The sequence below is a fragment of the Sciurus carolinensis genome, chromosome 1 (assembly GCF_902686445.1).
Source record: "Sciurus carolinensis chromosome 1, mSciCar1.2, whole genome shotgun sequence".
Taxonomy (NCBI): domain Eukaryota; kingdom Metazoa; phylum Chordata; class Mammalia; order Rodentia; family Sciuridae; genus Sciurus; species Sciurus carolinensis.
Genome location: NC_062213.1, coordinates 182,892,433 through 182,916,271, shown reverse-complemented (window position 1 = coordinate 182,916,271; position 23,839 = coordinate 182,892,433). Strand labels below are relative to the sequence as shown.

At 37.2% G+C, this 23,839-nt stretch overlaps 1 protein-coding gene across 6 annotated transcripts in view; it reads left to right on the top strand.

Annotated features, from left to right (window-relative positions):
• The first annotated feature begins 2,139 nt into the window (after positions 1 to 2,139).
• Positions 2,140 to 23,839, top strand: part of LOC124987301 (protein argonaute-3-like) — a 74,365-nt gene continuing 52,665 nt past the window's right edge. For 5 of the 6 annotated variants that reach the window (XM_047556486.1, XM_047556477.1, XM_047556516.1 and 2 more), the window contains exons 1-2: positions 2,140 to 2,537; positions 21,903 to 22,074. In XM_047556486.1, coding sequence (XP_047412442.1) covers positions 2,519 to 2,537; positions 21,903 to 22,074 — 191 coding nt within the window. In that variant the 5' untranslated portion in view covers positions 2,140 to 2,518. Of the gene's footprint in view, positions 2,538 to 21,902; positions 22,075 to 23,839 lie in introns of those variants that run through there. The other variant, XM_047556499.1, reaches the window with a different exon arrangement.

Here is a 23,839-nt window from a genome sequence, read left to right as displayed (position 1 = left end):
GAATAAGATCAGAATTTTAGCTTGCTTCCTGAGCTCTGTTCTTGAAACCTGTTTATTTACTCATCCATCCATCCATCTGTCCAACAACTATTTATTAAATGCTGTTGTGTTGCAGGCACTAGCACTGTTTTAGGCACTGGGGCAATGGCAGTTAAGAAGAAACTGAAAAGACCTTCCTCTGTACCTCTATGAGCAGACTCAGTCGAGAATGACTCATCCAAAACCAGGGTATATTGCCAGGAGAGAAACTCTTAAGCTTTGCCTTTGGCAGACTGATCCAAACCTTTTTGCTTTCCCACTTCTTGATGTTATAATTCATGAGCCTTTCATATGGACTTAATCTGAAGAGGAGGGATTCTGGAGAGCAGAAGTAGCCTAGGCATCAGAGTCTAAATCCTGTCCTATCAATGTCCAAAAAGAAGACAAGTAGCCTACGTTAAGAATTCACCATCATGTCTTTTCTGGGAGAAGGTAAATAAGGTTTGAGGATGTGATAGGCCCTTGCACAAGAGTTGGTGTTTACCCTGTCAGATCCTGCAACCAAGATTTGGATTGTGTACAGCCAAGGACTGAAAATGACTTTCAAAATGCGGTGTTTCATCTGGTGATATTTAATTTCATATTTTATAATTGGGGAGCATATTTTCAGGGGTAGAGATGTGAAGGAAGAATAAAGTGAAGCAGAATCCAAGTCAGATGTGGTTAGTTCATTCCAGTTATTCAGCATTTATTATATGGTTGGTCAACCTATTAAGAGCTTTAAGATTTTAACTATAGTGAATACTTTTGTTATTAACATTGAAGGAAGGGTTTCCCTGCTTTATGTACATTCCCTAACCTTAGAACTTTGAAAGGTACATGCTATTCTTTACATTTTTCAGATGAGAAAACTGAAGCCCAATTCAAGTGACTAACCCCAAATCTCACTCTGTGTGTGTGTGGCGGGGGGGAGGTAATGCACACACTAAAGTTAGGGTACTTTTTCTCATTTTCCAGAAATAATTTTGATTTTTTAAAAAGTTTAAACGTGGCTGGGGAGATAGCTCAGCTGGTAGAGTGCTTGCCTTGCAAGCACAAGGCCCTGAGTTCGATCCCCAGTACCACAAAAAAAAAAAAAAAAAAAAAAAAAGTTTAAACGTTACTGATGCTTAGGGGCACGGGGAAAAAATCATTAATCCTTGCTCAGCCTGCATAAAGTAATATCAGTTTTCACTAGAGCAATAAATATTTTTTTAAGGATCTATTATTTGCCTGACAATGTGCTGGACCTAGTTTACTTATAAAACTTACATTCTACTGGAGAGGGGGACATACAATGAAGTACTCAACTAAACGAGCTACAGACTGGGAGAAGGGTTACCAAGGAAATATAATAGCAGGGGCGCACCCCCATTGACTGGTGGTCCAGAAATGGCTCTTCGAAGATGCCTTAGGTGGAGGTTTGAAAAGGAGGGGCTGCCGGACTTAGGGTGGTGAGTAAGGGGAAGTGGGGGAGAAGGGGATTTCTGGTCAAGGGAGTCAAAAACAGAGGCTCCAAGTCGGCAAAGAGAAGCTCTTGGCCCGAGGGGGAATTGGAGGCTGACCAGTTACGAGAAGGGATCTTTCTTGAGGAGAACGGCAAGGGGCCCCTTTCCGCCAGACATTTTCATCCTGGAAAGAAGTTTGGGTTTTTCAGTATGAGGAGCCGCTATTAAAGAGTTTGAAATGTGGAAATCATTCCATCTGATGTTTGTGTAATGTCCTGTTTCTTAATCATCTGTTTTCACACGATGTTGTGCACGCCTTCCCGGTGTTGCTAAAGCAACGCTTCGTAACTGGAGAGACCGCTCGCGGTGGTCACTCCCCAGCTCCAAGGTGGCCCACCCGGGGGAGTCTCGGCTCGCGGCCTCGGGCTGCAGCTCGCCTCCGCCGGCAGCCAGCGCCAGGTAGGCTGCCGCTCAGGTAGGCTCCGCTGGCCGGCGGCACCCCCGCCCGGGCGGCGCGGGAAGGCCGACCCCTCGGGGCTGTCTCTGGCCGGCACCGCCGCGCGCGCCCGCGGCTCCGCCCCGGCTCGGCGCCGGCTCCCTGACACCTCCCCGGCGTCCTCCGCGCCGGCCGCACCCGCACCGACGTCGCTCCCGCACGGCTCGGGGCCCAGAGGCGAGGCGCGGACGCCGGGCGAGCCGGGCAGCGGAACTGACGCCGGCGGGCTTCCGGGGGCGGCCCCGGGGAGCTCGGCGGCGGCCCGCGGTGGTGGGGAGCGGCAGGAGCATCAGGGACCACGGGCGACGCAAGTTCCGGACGGGGCTCTCCTCTCCTCGCCTCACACCTCTCCTTCCTCTCGCCTGGTCCGGGGCTGTCTCCCGACCGTGGCCCTTTCGGCCGAGTGCTTTCAGAGTGCGGTCGCGGAGGGGAAGCCGTCGTCATCCCCGCCTTGGGGCCGAGTGAGGCGCCCGTCGCGCCGCGTCGCCCCCTCGCCGCCTCCTCGCCCCTGTGGCGGGCGCCGTTCTCGTCCCAAGCACTCCCCCCAGCTCCATGAATGGAAATCGGCTCCGCAGGTGAGTCAGAGCTGCGGGACCCTGTAGGTGAGGGTGTCACCCCGCTCTTGTCCCCTGAGCATCGTCGCTCCCTCCGCCCCAGGTGCGCGTCGTGCGGGCGTCGCTGGTCTCGCGGCCCCGCCGCAGCTCCCCAGGGGCCACTGAGTTGAGGACGTTGCCTGGAGGGCTTAAGTTTGGGATTATCTGGGCGTCGTTACTTTTTTTCCCCCCTGGAGTGGTTTTTCCGGATCCTAGCGTGGTTTGCTGTAGCTTTTGTTATTCCAGTTGAAGGCGTAACGATGTGCGTGTCCTTTAACCGGGTTGTGTGCCCCCTGGAAGCTGGCCGGCCGGCCTTGTCGCTCACCTACCTCGTAAACTGCTGGCGAGGACGCTGAGATAGCGGGTGAGATTAAGTTTGAAATAGCTGTCAGTGCGACGTCAGATGCAAAATGGCATTGCGTTCGTCCCCGAGTTCTCTTCCGATCTCTGTGGTAGTGTGGTGTGTAGTTTCGGAGGAGCTTGGAAATGTCACGTCAACCTAGATCTCTGCTTATAATGAGAAGGTGAATCCTCAGTCTGCTGACAATGGTTTGGTTTGGTTTGGTTTCCCATTCTCTATTTCCTAGAGAAGCAGTTGTCATAGTTCTGGAAATTTGGAATTTAGGAAAACTGCTCTTTGAGAAGAAGGGGAATGACAATCTTGAGGAAAAATGGCAACATGGACAATAGTGATCTTTGAAAAAAGGAAAAAATACTGTTTATGGTCCTAGAGAAATTGATTAAGAGACATAAAATAGGTGTTACATAACAATTTCCTTACCAGATGATCATGATTGTATGTTAACTTTGCAAGTTCACTTCATCCAAACAGTCATTCATTTATACTTTTCAAAATATTGGGAGGAGTGGTGTATTTTGTCACTGATATTACAAGTCCCAGAATTTCACATCTCTTTTTTGCCAATTTGAGATATACCTAAATACAAGAAAAGCTTATATAAAAGAAAAAGACACTGAGATAGTGGGTGAGGTTACGTTTGAAATAGGTGACATAAGAATTTTGTTGAATAGATTAGGAAGTGTAATTTTCACTTGGATACAAAAGGGAACTCAAATTATGAATGTGGATTTTTTTAGAAGTTTTATTACATGGAATTTTCTCTACTCAATTTCAACCATTTCTCATTTTAGTGCTCTAGTTTTTGCCTTCACTATATCTTCTTAGAAACAAACGTTGGTCTAGTCTGTGAAGTTTTAGACTCTTCTTTATTATTATTTAAAAAAAAAACTTTTTGGTTGTAGATAGACACAATGCCTTTGTTTTATTTATTTTTATGTGGTGCCGAAAGTCGAACCCAGTGCCTCACACATTCTAGGCATTCTAGACACATTTCTACCACACAGCCACAACACCAGTACTTTTTATTTTTTAGTTTGAGAAATGGACTGCCTGAGTTGCTGAGACTGTCCTCAGATTTGTGATCCTCCTGCCTCAGCCTCCCCATTCACTGGGATTACAGGCATGAGCCACTGTACATGGTTGCCCCTTTTTTTTTTTTAATTTACATTTTTTTACTCTTTGTTTTTAGTGTGCTGGAAATGTGATGATTTGGAGCTACAGGCAAATTTTACTTAACTGCCCTGTCATCAAACCTGTAAAACTAAACATGAAAGTTAAATGTTTTACTAATCATCCTAAAACTTTGGAGGATATTTTAAAAAGTGTTTTTAAAGGTTTTTTTCTTTTCATCCTTCAGATTTTTGGGCATATGAACATATGCCCAAGTATGTGGGCAATACCTTAGAAAATACTTGTGAACTGAGCATAGTAGCACATGCCTGTAATCCTAGCTGCTCTGTCAGCTGAGGCAGGAGGATTGCAAGTTCCAGTTTGGGCAATTTAGTAAGACCCTTTATCAAAACAAAAATTTTATTAAAGGGCCAGGAGTGCAGCTTAGTGATAGAGGTCTTGCGTAGCTTGCCTGAGGTCCTGGGTTCAAGCCCCAGTACTGCAAACAAAACAAACAAAAACTTATGACATGAAACCGCCTAGTCAACTACTACAACTAGCTAAATATGGCCAGAAAATGAGTTTTACTTGTTCTTTTTTAGGTGTTCTGTTGCTAAAATATGTATCCATTTAGCTGTCATCACATTGGGGGAAGTATCATTAGATTAGACTGTACACTTGGCCATCTTTCATTGTAAATTTCTTTCTTCAGTGCAGTTAGTGTGATTGACCCTAGTCTAATAACAAAGATAAGCTGTCATTTCACTCAGGATTTCACCATTACAAACAAAATTTTCTTTTCTTCCTGAGACCATATATATATTTGTATATATAATGCTATTTGCATTTCATGCTGAATGTAAGGTTGAAAGCAAAGTAAAATGTGCAACTCTCTCTCTCTCTCTCTCTCTCTCTCACACACACACACACACACACAAACTTACACTTAAAAATTTTTAGATGTTCTCTAATAGTCTATTGGATTTTAATATTGAATCTTGGCTCTCCAATTCTATTAGGTTTTTCATTTGGCTAGAGTCTCAGAAAAAAAATCTTATGAAATAAGATTGTTTATTTTGCAGTGCTGGGGATCAACCCCGAGCCTTACTCAAGGAACTATGTTCCCAGCCCAGAAATGTTCTTTTGGATGCTACATCTCCTGAAGACCTATTTTTTAGAACAGTACTACTCTAGTCTGTATTTTTTAGGTACTCAGACTATTGTTTAGGAAGAATTTATACTCAATAATAGAAAGAAAACATTTACTTTTATCATAAATTAGTGATATGCAAATTGGTTTGACATGTTTAATAGTAGTTTTATACAGTACTGCAAAAGTGAATAGACCGTTTCTTAAACTTTTAAATCCATTTCTGAATATAGTTGTCTTGGAACTCTGCATTTCTTTAATAATGAAAATTTTAAAGTTATTTGGGATTAAGTTTCAAAGGAGCCAATGTTGCATGTATAGAAGCTAAAACTAAACCAAGAATGAGGTTTACATGAGAAGGATTAAAGCTGTGGAATCAGAATATTAAAGCAAATAATGCCATCAGGTTCTCAATGTAGGATTTAGTATTTTTTTGTTTGTTTGCTTGTTTTGCAGGATTGAACCTGGGGCCTTGTGCATGCTGGGCAAGCACTCTACCACTAAGCCATATCCCCAGCCCCTTAGCATAGTACTTAAAACAAACAATCTTTATCACTTTGGAAGTCTTTTGTATTGAAGGAAAAAATGTCAAATTGCTGCTGTTTGGTTGGCATGAATTTTGAAAGCAGTAAAGGTTTTTCTACTGGGTTTTTGCTTAGATTTTCACTTATGCTGCCCTGAAGTGGCCATTAAAACTTTTTTCCTTTCGTATATGTTTAAAAGTGGGACTTACAGAAATGTGCAAGATTATTTCGATTTTTGTTTTAGAATTTAATTTCTGTCAGTGATGGAATGCTGTGAGGGAAAACTGAAAAGGAGATAAGAAACATTTTTTTCTTTCAAACAAAGACCTTAAAGAAAAGGAAAAAAAGAACATATAATTTGATTAACAAGACATTTTCAAAATGTCCATGATTCCATCACTCTGCTAGAACCATTTTTAAACCAAATTCCAAACTAATCTATTCCTTTTTTTTTTTTTTTTTTTTTAAAGTAAGGAGTAGTTATTTTGGAAAGCAGTTAGAATGAATGAAAAGATCATCTGGATGGTACTTCCTTCTACTCTTTGGGAGAATTTTATGTAATAATTTGGTAATTTAGAATTAATACATATTTGTTTGTAGTTTTCATTGGGAATAGTGCATTGTTTGGTTCTATAAGCCTAACCTGACAGCATGAAAATATACCTGGGGTCCTACAAAGGGGTATTTCCTGGAAGAGCTCTCTCCTGTATGTGGAAAAAAGCTAGGTTAGAGAAGAATTCTTGCCAAGTTGTCTTAGGCTGTTGGATTCTGGTTGAATAATACTATTTTACTTTAATGAAACTATGTAGTTTCAAATCGATTTCTATATTCTTTTTTAATTTTTAGTATTCCAATAAAACTTTTTTTTTTTTTTTTTTTTTTTTTTTTTAGCAGTGCTGGGGATTGAACCCAGGGCCTTGTGCTTGAGAGGCAAGCACTCTACCAACTGAGCTATCTCCCCAGTCCAAAACTTTATTTTTAATGTTACTTTTTTAAATAAAATTTTTTTCATACATGTATATAGGGTAATAATCCTACTGTCCTTCTCATTCCCACCGTTCCACCCCTCCCCTCTGCATAATCCAAAATTCCTTCATTCTCTCCTACCCCTCCCCCCACTATGGATCAGCATCCGCTTATCAGAGAAAACATTAAGCCTTTGGTTTCTTGGGATTGCTTATTTCAGTTAGCATGGTATTCTGTAGTTCCATCCATTTACCTGCAAATGCTTAATTTCATTCTTCTTTAAGACTGAGTAATATTCCATTGTGTATATGTACCATATTTTCTTTATCCATTCATCTCTTGAAAGGCATCTAAGTTGATTCCATAGTCTAACTATTGTAAATTCAGCTGCTATAAACAGTGATGTGGCTGTGTCACTGTAATATGCTGATTTAAGTCTTTTGTTTATAAACCGAGGAGTGAGATAGCTGGGTCAAATGGTGGTTCCATTCCAAGTTTTCTTAGGAATCTCCATACTGCTTTCCAAAGTGGTTGCACCAATCAGCAGTCCCACCAACAATGTATAAGTGTACCTTTTTCTCCACATCCTTGCCAACACTTATTATTGCTTGTATTCTTGATAATTGCCATTCTGACTGGAGTGAGATAAAATCTTAGTTTTGATTTGCATTTCTCTAATTGCAAGAGATGAATATTGTTTATTGATTGATTATATTTTCTTATGTGAAGTGTCTGCTCAATTCCTTAGCCCATTTATTAATTGGGTTATTTGTTTTTCTGGTGTTTAGTTTTTTGAGTTCTTTGTATATCCTGGAGATTAGTGCTGTATCTGAGGTGTGTGTGGTAAAGATTTTTTCCCATTCTATAGACTTTATCTTCACGTTATTGTTTCCTTTGCTGAGAAGATGCTTTTTAGTTTGAATCCATTCCATTTATTGATCTTAATTTTACTTCTTGCATTTTCTTGTTAAGGAAGTCAGGTCCTAAGCTAAAATAATGAAGATTTGGGTCTACTTTTTCTTCTATTAGGCACAGGGTCTCTGTTCTAATGCCTAAGTCTTTGATCCACTTTGAGTTGAGTTTTGTACAGGGTGAAAGATAGAGGTTTAATTTAATTTCATGACCTGTGGATTTCCAATTTTCCTAGCACCATTTTTTAAATAGGCTATCTTTTCTCCAGTGAATGTTTTTGGTGCCTTTGTCTAGTATGAGAAAACTGTATTATGTGGGATTGTCTCTGTGTCTTCTATTCTGTACCATTGGTCTATGTGTCTATTTTGGTGCGAATACCATGCTGTTTTTGTTACTGTGACTCTAAGTTCTGGTATGGTGATGCCTTCTGCTTTATTCTTCTTGCTAAGTATTGCTTTGGCTATTCTACGTCTCTTATTTTTCCAAATGAATTTTGTGATTGCTTTTTCTATTCCTATGAAGAATGTCATTGGGATTTTTAGTAGGAATTGCATGAGTCTGTATAGCACTTTGGGTAGGATGGTTATTTTGACAATATTAATTCTACCTCTCCAAGAGCATGGGAAATCTTTTCATCTTCTAAGGTCTTCTTCAAAAGTTTCTTTCTTTAGTGTTTTGTAGTTTTCATTGTGGAGGTTTTTTTCACCTTTTTTGTTAGATTGATTCCCAAGTCTTTTATTTTGCGGGGGGGGGGGGGTGCTATTGTGAATGGGGTAGTTTTCCTAATTTCTTTTGCAGTGGATTTGTCACTTATATATAGAAATGCATTTGATTTATGGGTATTGATTTTATATGCTGCTACTTTGCTGAATTCATTTATGAGTTCTACAAGTTTTCTGGTGGAATTTTTTTTGATCTTCTAAATATAGAATCATGTTGTCAGCAAATAGTGATAGTTTGAGTTCTTCTTTTCCTATTTGTATCCCTTTAATTTCTTCTGTTTATCTGATTGCGCTGGCTAGAGTTTCAAGGACAGTGTTGACTAAAAGTGGTGAAAGAGGGCGTCCCTGTCTTGTTCCAGTTTTTAGAGGGAATGCTTTCAATTTTTTTCCACTTAGAATGTTTATGGCCATGGGCTTAGCATAGATAACTTTTACAATGTTGAGGTATTTTCCTACTAGCCCTAGTTTTTCTAGTGTTTTGAACTTGAGAAAGTGCTGTATTTTGTTAAATACTTTTTCTGCATCTATTCAGATAATCACATGATTCTTGTCTTTAAGTCTATTGATGTGATGAATTACGTTTATTGATTTCCGTACGTTGAACCAACCTTGCATTTCAGGGATGAACCCCACTTGATCATGGTGCACTATTTTTTTAATATGTTTTGTATGCGATTTGCCAAAATGTTATTGAGAATTTTTGTAAATATGTTCATCAGGGATATTGGTCTGAAGTTTTCATTCCTTGATGTGCCTTTGTCTGGTTTTTGTATAAGGGTAATACTAGCCTCATAGAATGAGTTTGGAAGGGTTCCCTCCTTTTCTATTTCATGGAATAATTTTGAGCAGTATTGGTGTTAATTCTTTGAAGGTCTTGTTGAACTTGGCTGAGAATCTATCTGATCCTGGGCTTTTCTTGGTTGGTAGGCTTTTGATGGTGTCTTCTATTTCATTGCTTGTAATTGACCTGTTTAAATTGTGTATGTCCTCCTGCATCATTTGGTAGATCATATGTCTGTAGAAATTTGTTGATGTCTTCAAGATTTTGTTTTATTTGCATATAAATTTTCAAAATAGTTTCTAACGTGCTATGTTTCAGTAGTATCCATTGTGATATTTCCTTTTTCATCACATATTTTAGTAATTTGGGTTTTCTCTCTTGTTCTCTAGTGTGGCTAGGGGTTTATCAATTGTATTGATTTTTTCAAAGAACCAGTTTTTGGGGAATTTTTTCAGTTTCTTTTGTTTAAATTTCATTGATTTCAGCTCTGATTTTAATTATTTCCTGTCTTCTACTGTTTTTGGTGTTAATTTGTTCTTCTTTCTCTAGGACTTTGCGATGTAATGTTAGGTCATGTATTTGTTGACTTTTTATTATTTTAATAAATGAGCTCAATGCAATGATTTGTCTTTCCTCTTAGCAGTGCCTTCATAGCCTCCCAGAGATTTTGATATGTTCTGTCAGTGTTCTCATTTACCTCTAAGCATTTTTTTATTTCCTCCTCGATTTCTTCTTTTATCCATTCATTGTTCAGTAGCATGCTATTAAGTCTCCAGGTGTTGGAGTAACTTCCATTTTTTATTTTATTGTTGATTTCTAATTTCATTCCTTTCATTCCTTTTTGATCTAATAGAATGCAGGGTAGTATTTCTTTTTTTTTTTTTTTTTTGCATTTGCTGAGAGTTACTTTATGCCATAACATATGGTCTGTTTTAGAGAAGGATTCATGTGCTTCTGAGAAGAAAGTGTATTCGCTTGATGATGGATGAAATACTCTATGTCCTTAGTTAAGTCTAAATCATTGATTGAATTATTTAATTCTATAGTTTCTTTGTTTAGTTTTTGTTTGGAAGATCTATCCAGTCATGAGAGAGATGTGTTAAAGTCACCCTGTATTATTGTGTTGTGGTCTGTTTGGTTCTTGAAATTGAGAAGGGTTGGTTTGATGTACGTTGATGCTCCATTGTTTGGGACATATAAACGTTGTTATATCTTTTGATATATGATTCCCTTCAGCTGTATGAAATGTCCTTCTTTATCCCTTTGGACTAACTTTGGTTTGAAGTTCACTTTGTCTGATATGAGGATGGAAACCCCTGCTTGTTTATGTAGTCCATGTGAGTGATATGTTGTTTTCCAACCTTTCACCTTCATTCTGTGGATGTCTTGTCCTAGGAGGTGAGTCTCTTGAAGACAGCATATTGTTGGGTCTTTGTTTAAAATCCAATCTGCCAGTCTATGTCTTTTGATTGATGAGTTTAGTCCATTAACATTCAGGGTTATTATTGAGATATGATTTATATGCCTTGTCATTTTGGTTTATTTTTGGTTTTTAACTTGACTCAGTTTCTCCTTTGATTGGTCTTTCCTTTAGTGTAGTTCCTCCCTTTGCTGGTTTTCACTTTTTTTTTTTTTTTTCCATCTCCTCCTCTTGGAATATTTTACTGAGAATTTTCTGTAATGCAGGCTTTCTAGTTGTGAATTCTTTTAACTTTTGTTTATCATGGAAGGTTTTTATTTCATCTTAAAATCTGGAGCTTAATTTTGCTGGATATAAAATTTTCAATTGGCATCCATTTTCTTTCAGAGTTTGATATATGTTATTCCAGGACCTTCTGGCATTCAGGATCTGGGTTGAGAAATCAGCTGAGATCTGAATTGGTTTCCCCCAATATGTAATTTTTTTTCTCTTGCAGCCTTTAAAATTCTATTTATTCTGTATGTTAGTCATTCTCATTATAATGTGTCTTGGTGTGGGTCTGCTGTAATTTTGTACATTTGGGGTTCTATAAGCCTCTCGTAGTTGATTTTCTGTTTCATTGTTTAGATTTGGGAAGTTTCTGATATCATGTCATTGAAAAGATTGTGCATTCCTTTGGTTTTATCTCCACACCTTTGTCTATTCTGATAAATCTTGAATTTGGTCTTTTCATGTTATCCCATATTTCCTGGAAGTTCTGTTCATGGCTTTTTACCATCTTCTCTGTGTGGTCAACCTTGTTTTCAAGGGTATATATTTTGTCTTCAGTGTCTGAGGTTCTATCTTCCAAGTGGCCTAGTCTGTTGGTGATACTTTCCATTGAATTTTTAATTTGATTTATTGTTTCCTTTATTTGGAGGATTTCTGCTTGATTCATTTTTATGATCTCTACCTCTTTATTAAAGTGATATTTCACTTCCTGTTTGTTCTTTCCAATACCATCCTTTTTGAATATCGATCTATGTATCTTCTAAACTCCTTCTCTGACATTTCTTCTACTGTGTTGTCTATGGATTCTGTTGTTGGAACATCTTGGTTTGAGGCACTTTGTTCCCTTGTTTTTTCATGTTGTTTGTGTGTCTTCTCATCTAGCAGTATAAGCTGAGTCAGTACAGATTCTACTCTGTAGTCTTATAGTGCCCCTGAAGGCTTCCAGTACCTCACCTTAAAGGGGGAGATCAATATTAACAGCACCCAATGCAAATGATATACCCCCTTAAACCAAATGACTTCTATTAAGGCATTTACACTTTTGTCACAATAGACAGAAACGAAGTGTTCAGTCATTGTCTATAGTATAAACAGTAAGTTTGCTAAAACGGTTTTACCATTTCAAATGATGAACAATGAGGGAATGGAAGTAGTGTAAAATGTGATGTTTTTTGAGGGAGAGTGAGAAAAGATAGAGGTAAAAATTTATAGTAAGGGCAAGGGAGGAATTAAAATGAGGTTGGCTGTTAGTATAAGAGAAGTGAGAAAGAGAATCCAGGGAGACAGGTAGGTGAGAGAAAAAAATGTACAGACTTTTTTAAAAAAAAGCAAAAATATAAGAATACACAGCAAAACTGTTATATACTATTCAGACATCCTATTCCTCAATAAATCATTGCGTGAAAAATATTTGAATTTGAAGATGGTAGAGGTGTGAGAGAGGGCGAGAAAAGAAAAAAAAGGAAGAAAGACTCAGTGGAAAATTGAATGATTGCTTCTGGTGGCTTTCAGAAATGTTCTCAGCTTCCCTTCTCTGCTGATAGGTGGGGTTGTCTGAAGTTTGATGTTAGCTCCGGTGCAGTGGTTGCCTGACCGCTTGGTTAGGTGAGCCGATAGCAAGATGCCCTCACACCCTCTTACAGTCTTCCCACTGTAGCTGGCCCCTTTTGACCTTGCACACTTCAGGACTCACTGAGCTGGAGAGATCCAAGTTTTCTCCAGTTTCTTCAGCCTGTGCTCCCTGCAGGGAACCGGCCCATGCAAACCCAGCTGCAATCTGGTGGACCTGGTCTTCAGCTTTTCCAGGCTCTGCCTTGCAGTCCCAAGATTTCACTGCCCTTTCAACTTGCAGAAAGACCACCAGGGATCTGCTCACACAAAGGAGCAACTCTGCAAAGAGGCTGCCAGATGGCAGCCACTACCACACCATGCAGAAAGACCTCAGGTGCAATCAGACTTGCAGGTACACCAGTATATCTCCAGGCCCTGGCCTGAGTCCCCAGACTGAGGTGGCCAAGCCCTGAGATGGTGGTAGCTGCGTTGGCAAACTTGCAGGTCCTGACTGTTGTCCCAAAATGGTGGTGACTGCATGTAACCGAACCTGCGGGTACTGTGACTATGAACTGCAGTTAGCAGCTGATCTACTGGAGGTCTGTGGACTGTCTGCAGGCTAATGGTGGACAATAGGTGGGTAAACATTTAGTGGTAAAAGGCGGGTGATGGGCAGGTAAGAAGTGGCAAATGGGGAAATGGCAGATGATAGGTGGTGGTCAGTGAGCAATTCACACTCAAAAGGCAGGCGATATGCTGGCAGATGGCAGGTGATCATGACATATCAATGGGGTAAACAGCAGAGGATTGGTGGACAGTGATGACTGCCTCACAGAGAAACAGTATTTCCCCTGCTTGAATCCCAAGTTATGGAGGGATAAGGAATGCAGCCTTCCTCTAGTCCGCTATCTTGGACTTCCTGATTTCTGTATTAAAATACTTAAGGTTCTACCTGAAAGGTGAATAAAAATCTCTTACAGTACTTAAAACTGAATGTTAAAGAGTAGTTTATGCTGGGTGAGATGATGCATTCCTATCCAACTCATCCAGCAGCTCTGAAGACTGAGGCAGGAGGATCATGAATTTGAGGCTAACCTGGCCAACTTAGCGAGACCCTATTTTAAAAAATAAATAACTGGGCATGGTGGCACATACCTGTTCCCAGTGGCTCAAGAGGCTGAGGCAGGAGGATTGCTATTTCAAAGCCAAACTCAGAAATTTAGCGAGGACCTAAGCAACTCAGCGAGACCCTGTCTCTAAATAAAATACAAAAAAAAGAGCTGGGGGGTGGCTTAGTGGTTAAACACCACCCCCTGCCCCACCCAGTTCAATCCCTGGTATTAAAAAAAAAAAGTGGAGGGCTGGGGTTGTGGCTCAGTGGTAGAGCACTTGCCTAGCACATGTGAGACACTGGGTTCGATTCTTAGCACCACATATAAATAAATGAATAAAATAAAGGTCTATCAACATCTAAAAACATTAAAAAAAAAAAAAGCGGGGGAGGGGTAAGGTGGAGCTGAGGATGTAGCTCAGTGATAGAGTGCCCCTGGATTCATTCCCCGTTACCACACATAAAATGAATAATAACTAGGAGAAAAAAGGCTGAAATGATAGTTGTTTTCAGGAAGATAAAATTAAAAAGATAATTTATTTAAGAACAGTATCTTTTTCCAGACCTCTTTAGTCTCAGAATGTTTGGATAAACAGAATTTACCAGACATTTTTACTTTCAAATTCAGTTGTCTAGGATACTCAATAGACCCTCATTCTTGGCTCATTAACAAAACAGATGTGAGAAAGAATGGTTTGTGGTTTTTCAACCATAATGGTTATTCTGTTAGGATACATGAACAGCCTTTCTGTACTTGGAATTTGTGGTTTTCTGCCATTATCTATATTAATATTAATGACTTTGTTTGGCTAGCCACTGCTTTAAAAAAAAGACTTGAGATTCAGAAAAACTTTGTCACACAACTAATGCTTTCTCTTATTAGTGTTATATTATAAAATGTTTTATTATAAAAATTATGTGCATTTGTCAGTTTAATAAAATAATCTGGAAGAAATTTTTTGTGTTATATCAACCATTTATTTATTTATTTATTTTGGTATTGGGGATCGAACCCAGGGTTTTTGTTTTTTTTTTAATTTAGAGACAGGATCTTGCTGAATTGCTTCTGGCCTTGCTAAGTTGCTGAGGCTGACTTCGAACTCACAATCCTCCTGCCTCAGTCTCCTGAGCTGCTGGGATTACAGGCGTACACCACCATGCCCAGCTTCAACCATTTGTTTTATACATTATTTCCAAATTGTCAAGTTCTTGTGAAATCAAGGTATCTATATAACATAGATGGGAAATATTTTTAGGTTTTTCATATGCAGAAGACAAGGAAATGTTCATAATTGTAGTTGTACATAATACTATATTTAAGTCATTACTAATAGTTAAAAAATTATAATTGATTTCTAAATATTCTAATACAAGAGATATGTAGTATTTCTCTGAATTTTCAAAATGGTTAAAGAATGGATTGCAAAATGGGTCACTTAGATAATGTCCTCTCTTATTTTCAAGGAGGGGAAATGCCTTTTTAAAAATTCTTACCCAGCCAGGTGCACCCCTATAATCCCAGCAGATTGGAGGACTGAAGCAGGAGGATCTTAATTCAAAGCCAGCCTCAGCAATTTAGCGAGACCCAAAGCAATTTGAGACTCTGTCTCAAAATAGAAAGGACCAGGAGTGTGGATCGGTGGTTAAACACCTTGGTTTCAATCCCTGGTATGCATCCCCCCCAAAAAATTTAAAAATAAAAAATTGTTCCCATACTTCCCAAGTTGCTTAGGGTCTTGCTAATTTACCCAGACTAGCTTCGAACTTGCAAACCTCTGCCTTAGTCTCCTAAGTTGCTGGTATTATGGACATGCCTGTGCCACCGTACTGGGCCCCTTACTGCCTTTTGAGGAATTTAACTCAACAGGATAAAAATTGTACAAGATTATTTAGCTGTAGTGACTAGTAAATGTGAGTATGATAATGAGTGCAATATGTTTGAACTGGTTTACTGAATGAATAAATGGAATTTGAAATTAGCAGGTAGGAGCATACTAAAGATTCTACTAATGTTTACTAGTTGACCTTGTGGGCTTAAAATGTATTAAACCAGAGGCATTTTTATGTCAGATTTAAAGACTGACAATATATTTTTCTAAAACAAAAATAATTCTTCTTATTATAAAATAATGTTTATTATTTTAAAAAGCAAACAGTTCACAGGAAAGTCTAAAAGATTTAGTGAAGATAACATGATCCTGTCCTTCAAAGAAAACCATTATTAATTTTTTCTTGCATATCTCCCCAGACATCCATCGATCATCATATTATTTCTAAAATGCTTTTTCTACTCAGTTATGTATTATGAAAAATTTTCCAATATCATTATTTGTATATATGTAACAATATAGTTATTTTACTAACATTATTTAATTTTATCTATATATTATTTAATCAATCTCATTGATGGTGGTTTAGATTTTTTCCAGATTTTTTTTTTCTTTCTTGGGGGGTGGGTACCCAGGATTTAACTCAGGGGCACTCAACAACTGAGCCACATCCCCAGCTGTCAGATTTTTCTTATGAATAAAACTTTAGTAATTATCCTACCACATAAATAAGTTTTAGTGTCCTGGTCCAGTACTTACTTTTGGATAAATTCCTAGAAGTAGAATTGTTGAAACAGATATTCTGTGAATACTAAAGCAAAAGTTCCCAGGGCAAATTCATAATTTGTTAATAGGCTGTAGTTGGATGTGATTTATTTACTGCTTATTTTTCATCAAAATATTTGTTCTAAGCTGTTATTTACTTCAGACTAAGAACTAATACATATTAGCTTGTTAGGTCTGTGAACAACATAGACCAGGCATATGCTTTGAAATTGCATGGTTTTATAGTTGAAATTTAGTTTGATTAATTGACATTTCTTCCTATAGTTACTGAATTTGGAGATAGAGAGAAAAACCACATAATGCCTTGTATTTCTCTGTAATTACATTTTCAATTCTAGTGGGTAGTCTAGGTATTTTGTTAAATACTGAAATGTACTTCATTGGAAGTATAATGCTTTGTATTGACAGTGTTTCCTGGGCTGGGGAGATAGCTCAGTTGGTAGAGTACTTGCCTTGCAAGCACGATGCCCTGGGTTCAATCCCCAGCACTACAAAAAAAAAAAAAAAAGAAAAAAAAGACAGTGTTTCCTCTATTAGTAACTGTAGAGTTCTGTTCATTGCTAATTCGTGAAACAAAATACTGGTTTTTGTCAGATTGTACAAAAAGTACCAAGCAGGGTTGGGGTTGTGGCTCAGTGGTAAGAGCGCTTGCCTAGCATGTATGAGGCTCTGGGTTTGATTCTCAGCACTGCATATAAATAAATAAATATAGTCCATTGACAACTAAGAAACATTTTTAGAAAGCACCAAGCAAGATACAAATAATGGAGAAAAATTTGGCAAAAAAGTGTGATATAGTATTAAAAGCATGAGTTTTAGAGACTCTGGCTCTCACATTAGCTGTGATTTATTAATGCAATGTCAGTGTAGGTTCATTTGTAACAAATGTGAGGGATGTTGACAGAAGGCTTTGTGGATGAGGGGACGGGACATATGGAAAATCTAACCTTCTGTCCATTTTGCTGTGAGTTTAAAATTACTCTAAAAGATAAAGTCTATTTAAAAAGTTAACTTTAACTTTAGGCAGTGCATTTAGTCTATCTTTAATTTCCTTATCTGTACAATGGAATGATAAAAACGTTAGGTATAAAAAATAAATAAATCTTTCTTCCTATTCCTTTTTTTGAAAAAAGATGTAAATATGTCTTTATTTGCTGAGGACATGATTTTTTTTTCCATTTTATCCTGTTCTTTAAGACATTTTTGTTGTAGAGAGTTTAGGATATATACAGAATTGTGTAATCCATTCCCATGTACATAATCACCCAAATCCAAAGAATCATCAATCCCTGTCTGATCATGTTCCTTCTACTTTTCCCTCCTCTGTATCTTTTGAAGTACATTCTAGATATATGATTTCACTCATAAATATTAAGTATATATAAAAGATATGCGGTGCTGGGGATCGAACCCAGGACCTTGTGCATGCAAGGCAAGCACTCTACCGACTGAGCTATCTCCCCAGCCCCGAAAGATACTTTTTAAATATAGACTACTATCATAGCAGCAGAAGCATAACAACAGACCTTTATAACAAATAGTCATTGTTCAAACTTCTACTTATCTCAAATACTATACCTTTTTCAAAATTTTGCCTTTTTTTTTTTTTTTTTTTCTTCTTTTTCTTCTTTTTTTGTGATAGGGATTGAACCACTGGCTTCCTGTGGCTAAGCACATCTCTCATTCCACATCTAGGCTGTCTGTCCGTTAAGGATCTTACTGGGTTCCTGAGGCTGGCTTGAATTTGCAATCCTATAAACATTGTGATTAATTGATATGTCTTTTAAATATCTGTTAATCTGTAACTTTTCTCCCCCCCCCCGTAATTTATGGATTATTTGTCCTATTCAGTTTCTCAAAGTTTGTACTTTGCTGTTTCCATCTTCACAATGTAATTTAAAACATTTCTTTGATGTGAAACCTTGACTGGATTCAAGCTATTTTTAAAATTTACATTAGATTTAATTTTAATTGATACCTAAAAACTTAAAAATTATACATATTTGCTATATATTTATGGAATACCATGTGATATTTGGATACATGGATACGTTGTGTAGTATTAAAATAAAGCTAACAGTATCCATCTCCTCAAATGTGTAATATTTCTTTAAGGTAAAGACATTAAAAGTCCTTTTTTTCTAGATTTTTTTTTAATCTGTTTTTTTTTTTTTTTATTTTTTAAGTTCTTTATTTTGAGATATGGTCTTGCTAAATTGCCAAGACTGGCCTCAAACTTGTCATACTTCTGCCTCAAACTCTTGAGTAGCTAGGATTATAGGCATAAACCACTGCACCCAGTTCTTTCAGTTTATTGACATGTTATTCTTTGGAATTGACTCCTGTAGGATTCCCTGATTTTATCAAGGTCAGCGAAAAATTTTCTAAATCAAATAGTTCCTAAATCTTCATTTTATTTGATTTTTCAATCACATCTGATTAAATTGTTTTCTTCTTGAAACTTTTTTTTCTCCACTTGGTCTTTAGGGACTGCTCTCTCTGGGTTCTCCTCCAACCTTGTTGGTGATTACTTTTCTAGTTCTTCAGCTATTTTATTTACATCTCCTCACTTTTCTCTAAACATCTTGGGAGTGTCCTAGAATTTAGTATTCTGTATATATGCCATAGTCTGGATGATATCCCCTACCAGTGGTTTTAAATACCACTTAACGTGCAAGGACACCCACCACTTACGTGTCCAGCCTGAATCTCTGTCCTGAAGTCCACATTCATCTGTCTGCTAGACATCTGCTTGTGTAAATACCTTGAACTTAACATGTTCTGAAACTCTTCTTGATTTCTTATTCAAAATTGCTGCTATATCTGAGTCTTCTCTCAGTAAATGACACTTCTTTCTTTCAGTTACTTTAGATCAAAAAAACCTCAAGAGTGCTTTTTTCTTTTATCCCACATCTAATCTACTAGCAGTTCTTGTCAGGCCTACCTTCTAAATATTTTTCTACCACCACATTACTCCTAGTTACTGCTGCTGCTTTTAGTCCTAGCAAATATTAGCCTTTCCCCATACTATTTAATAACTTGCTAACTGGTGTCCTTGCTTGTACTTTTACATACAATTTTTCATAGAACAGCTAAAATTTTAAATCAGGTCATAACACTTTTTGGCATAGTACCTAGAGAACTCAGAAGATTGGAACTACCTGACTTCAAGACTTAATACATTGGTAGAGTAAGCAAGACATTTTGATGTTGGTGAAAGAATAGACAGATTATTAGAACACAATAGAATCCAACAAAGTAGGTTACAGTTCCATATTCTACTAATAACTAGCTATAAAGCTTTAGGCAAATCATTCATTTACCTTTTCTTAAAATGATTCCTTCTTTGTAAGGTTGGTTTAAAGATTAAATCAATCCAGGCTCGGTGGCATAATCCCAGCAGTTGAGGATGAGACAGGAGGGGATGGCAAGTTTGAGGCCAGCTTCAGCAGTTTAGTGAGACCCTGTCTCAAAATAAAAAAGGGTAGGAGATGTTGCTCAGTGATGACTACCCCTGGGTTCAATTAGATGAGATAAGAAGATAATGTATATAAAGCATTTAACACATAGTTAAGAGCTAAATTTTAGCTATTATACATTATCCAGTTTGGTCCTTCAAGATTCATAAGATAAAAGAATCTAAGTTATTCCCTATTCCCACTCTCCCCCCATCTTTTTGGGGGTAGTTTTCTGGGAATTGAACCCTGGGGCACTCCACCACTGAGCTACATCCTCAGCCCTATCTGTAGAATAGGTAGACTCTTCTATAACGTAGCAGGAAAGATTATGTTCTTGGAAGAGATTTTTAAAAATACATGAAAGTAAATTCAGAAACAAATGATTGGGGGAGCCCTTTATGTACTTTTATCCACATTAATAAACATTTGTTCTTAACTTTTTATTCCTAATATCAATTCATCCTTTTAATATATATATTGCTGGTTTTAATTTGTTAACATTTTGTTTGGATTTTTGCATGTGTTCATGAATGAGATTGGCCCATGGTTTTCCTTTCTCACCTTTTTTCATGTGTTAGCATCAAAATTTTTTAGGCATCATAAATTGAATTGGGATGTGTTTCCTTTTTTCCTATTCTCTGGAAGAGTTTATATAAGATTGGTGTTATTTTTTTTTTCCTTAAATGTTTAAAATAATTCTCTAGAGAAGCCATTTGGATCTTCAGTCTTTTTGTATGTATAAAAATAGTTATAATTGTGAGTTTAACTTTTTCAGATAGTTACAGGACTTTTTAGATTTTTAATGTAATTTTTAATTTATTTATATCATAGTTATTAACTGAATTTGTTTGAACTACAACAGCTACAACATTAATATCTACAGAAATCTAAGCTTTAAAAATTTAATATCACAAAGCAAAATGAATTGTTAAAATTTTTTTAAAAATTAATTTAATGGTAGACATTAGGTTTTTAAAATTTGGGACAAAATACACATACGATTAAATTTATTATCTTAACACTTTCAAATGTGTAGCTCAGTATGGTTAAATACATTTCATATCGTTGGCCAACAGTCTCTGGAACTCTTCATCTTTCAAAACTGAAACTGTACCCATTAAACAACTCCCCATTAGCTCTTGCCATAGCCCTAGAGACCACTTTTTTATTTTGTGCTGGAGATTATTCAACCCAGAAGCACTGTACTGCTGAGATATATCCCCAGTTGTTTTCATTTTTTATATCAAGACATGGTCTCGCTGCCTCAGCTTCCTGAATAACAGGGACTATAGGTATGCACCACTGTGCAACTCCATCAACCACACTTCCGCTTGCTTGCTTCTGTGAAATTGTGCTCTAGGTACTTCAAATAAGGAGAATGGCAGTTTTTGTCTTTTTGTAACTACTTCATTTAGCATTATATCCTCAGTGTTAATCTGTGTTGTAGCAATTGTCAGAATTTCTTCCTTTTTAAGGTTGGATTATTTTCTGTTGTGTGTGTGTGTGTATATATATATATATATATATATATATATATATATATATATATCACATTTAGCTTATGATTCATGCATCTGTGACCATTTCAGTTGTTTCTACCTTTTGAGTGTTGTCAGTAATGCTTCTGTGAACATGTGTGTACCACTATCTTTTTGTTCAATTCTCTTTGCTTTTAATTCATTTGAGTATATGTAGACCCAGCAACAGAATTACTTGATAATGTGGTAATTCTACTTTTAGGGGTTTTGTTTTGTTTTGTTTGGGGACTGGTATTGAACCCAAATATGCCCAGTCTTTTTTTTTTTTTTTTTTTTTTTTTTTCATTTTGAGACAGGGTCTTGTGCTAAAATGTTGAGGTTGATATTGAACTTGTGATCTTCCTGCCTCAGCCTCCTGAGTTGCTGGGATTACAGGCATGTGCCACCACACCTGGTTACTTTTAGTTTTTGAGGAACCACTGTATTCTATTTTATATTCCCAGAGGACTTTTCGAATTTTATATACTTTAATGTGTCAGCTACATTTTTCTAGAAATTTGTCTGTTTCATCAAACCATAAATTTATTGGCATAAGTATTTGTAATGTCCTCAGAATCTGTAGTGGGTATCAGTTTTTTCATTTCTGACAAAGGACTTAAGTCCTTTTCTTCCGTTTTAAAAAAATCAATATTGCCTAGAACTTACCAATTTTATTTCTTCAAATCTATTTTAAAAAAAAATCTATTTCATGCTTTTTGATCCTTTTATTGTACATTGTTTTTAGCTTGTTAATATTTGCCTTTTTTCTTCTCATTTACTTTGTTATTGTTCTCACACTCATTTTGTAACATACTCCAGTTGACAGGGTTATCAAATGCAGATTGTAACTGTATAACTCTTTTTTTTCCCTCCTGACAGGACCTGTTGGGGCCCAGCCCCTACTCATGGTGCCCAGAAGACCTGGCTATGGCACCATGGGCAAACCCATTAAACTGTTGGCTAACTGTTTTCAAGTTGAAATCCCAAAGATTGATGTCTACCTCTATGAGGTAGATATTAAACCAGACAAGTGTCCTAGGAGAGTGAACAGGTAAGTCATTAAGCTGTAGAGATCGTTTGCTATTTATATATGCTTTAGTAATTATTTATGTTTATCTTATGTAACTGAATAACAGTGATAATATGTAACAACAGTTTGACCAAGAACACATGGTAATTTGTTTTGAAATTGTACTTCAGAGGTGTGAAGTTGAGAAAAATCTACAAACTGCTTGAAATTATTCCATTATAAATGAGCCCACATGTTTCTCATGTGATAATAGAAAAGTTCCAAGTAATTTTTATATGCTTTTGAAATTGGGCTGAGCTTCCTAAGCTTGTCATTTTATTGCTGTTAAATAACATATGTGTGCTTTTTTTGGAGGAGGGGAGTACAGGGATCGAACTTGGGCCACTCGACCACTGAGCTACAACCCTAGCCCTATTTTGTATTTTATTTAGAGACAGAGTCTCACTGAGTTGCTTAGGACCTTGCTAAGTTGCTGAGACTGGCTTTGAACTCGCAGTCCTCTAGTGTAAGCCTCCCGAGCCCTGGGATTACAGGAATGTGCCACCATACCTGGCATGTGTGCTTTCTTTGTCTTTCCCACCCTACTTTACCACTTTTATGAGTTCCCTTTAAGATGACAATGAGAATGAGGGTGATGATGATGATGGTGATAATAGTGGTGGGTAGAAATGGTGATTGTAATGATTTCTTGCTTTCTGTTCTTCTGTCCCAGCTCCTGACTATTCCTTAGAGTATATAAAGATTGTATCAGTCTGCTTTCAGTAAGCTTCCTCAGCCCTCCCCCAAATATTATGTAAATATTCCTGGTTGTGGTTTAGGTAATGCAGAAAATGTAAAAAGGAATTTATGATGTGCATGGTGTTACCAACTGTATTCTAATTTTTAAAATTGAGAACACTTTTACAAAACAATGACATTTAATTTGGCCTTTTGGTTTGTCATGTCCTATTTCTTATTTAATAAGTATTATTATTTTTAAAAATATTTTTAGGGCTGGGGAGATAGCTCAGTCGGTAGAGTGCTTGCCTTGCAAGTACAAGGCCCTGGGTTCGATCCCCAGCACCAAAAAAAAAAAAAAAAAAAAAAAAAAAAAAAAAATTTTAGTTGTAAATGGACATATTTATTTTATTTATTTATGTAATACTGAGGATCGAACCTCAAATATGCTAGGCAAGCACTCTACCACTGAGCCATAACCCCAGCTTTAATAAGTATTATTAAGAGCATTCATTTATTAAGGTATAGGTGTCAATTTATTAAGGTATTGATGTCAATAAATTTGAAATTTTAAAAATGAATAATAAAATAAAAAATTAGGACTGGGGTTGTAGTCCAGTGGTAGAACACTTGCCTAGCATGTGTGAGGCCCTGGGTTCGAGTCTCAGCACCACATATAAAATAAAGGTCCATCAACAACTTAAACAAATATTTAAAATAAAAACAAAATTAAAAATTAAATTTAAAAGATATACGTAATTTAGTAGCGGTAACAGGCATGTATTTCTTTTTTCATATATATATATATATATATATATATTTTTTTTTTTTTTTTTTTTTTTTGCGGTACTGGGGATCGAACTCAGGGCCTTGTGAGGCGAGCACTAGCTGAGCTATCTCCCCAGCCCTAGGCACATATTTCTTATGTGTGCTTGCCTGTAATCCCAGCAGCATGGGAGTCTAAGGCAGGAAGATCACGAGTTCAAATCCAGCCTCAGCAATTTATCAAGGCACAAAGCAACTTAGCAAGACTGTATCTCTAAATAAAATGTAAAAAAGGGTTAGGGAA